Here is a 693-nt window from a genome sequence, read left to right as displayed (position 1 = left end):
TCTTTCTCCGAATTAGGAACATGCCAAGATGCAGTTTATAAATATTCTATTAACAACTTGATAAAACCATAATTGAACTATAATTAGTACTAGATTATACATAATTGATAGAATCCATGCTTAACCTGCAATTTGGCTGATATAAATAGTGAATCATCAATATAATTAGTATTCAGAACATCCTAATATAGGTCGCATTTCTATCAAAACAATATTTGTTACCATATTTAATAAACAATTAAGGGGCAATTTCAATACATTCGTTGATAGGTTAAAATATTTCATAATATGACAGAGGATAATGAAGTCCCAAACTATAGGGGCTTTGATGAAGGAGTTTCGTCTGAAGTGCAAAACCTAGCACGATCAATGAGTCGAACGTCTACAGATGAAAAATCGTTGTCTAGGACATTTACCAATATGTCACAAGTTCCAGGAGTTAATCCTATGTCTAAAAACGAAGATATTGATCCAAGGTTGGATCCTGATTCAGATAATTTTGATTCCAGATTCTGGGTGAAAAATCTTCGGAAGATGTATAACTCAGACCCTGCGTATTATAAGCCGTCATCATTGGGTGTGGCATATAAAGACCTTCGGGCTTATGGTATTGCTACAGATGCTGATTATCAGGCTAATTTTGCAAATGCTTTTTATAAGCTTGCTTCTAGAACAATTAAAAAGTTTTTCGTT

General features: G+C 33.2%; 1 protein-coding gene across 1 annotated transcript; it reads left to right on the top strand.

Annotated features, from left to right (window-relative positions):
• Positions 1–288: 288 nt before the first annotated feature.
• AC631_05926 (uncharacterized protein) lies at positions 289–683 on the top strand (the record flags this gene model as incomplete). Its single annotated transcript, XM_015614755.1, has 1 exon — positions 289–683. A coding segment is annotated over one exon (395 nt), but the record flags the coding sequence as incomplete, so codon positions are not given.
• Between the last annotated feature and the right edge of the window lie 10 nt (positions 684–693).

The sequence above is a fragment of the Debaryomyces fabryi genome, assembly GCF_001447935.2.
Source record: "Debaryomyces fabryi strain CBS 789 chromosome Unknown contig00347, whole genome shotgun sequence".
Lineage (NCBI taxonomy): Eukaryota > Fungi > Ascomycota > Pichiomycetes > Serinales > Debaryomycetaceae > Debaryomyces > Debaryomyces fabryi.
This window is presented reverse-complemented; position numbering and strand designations above follow the sequence as displayed.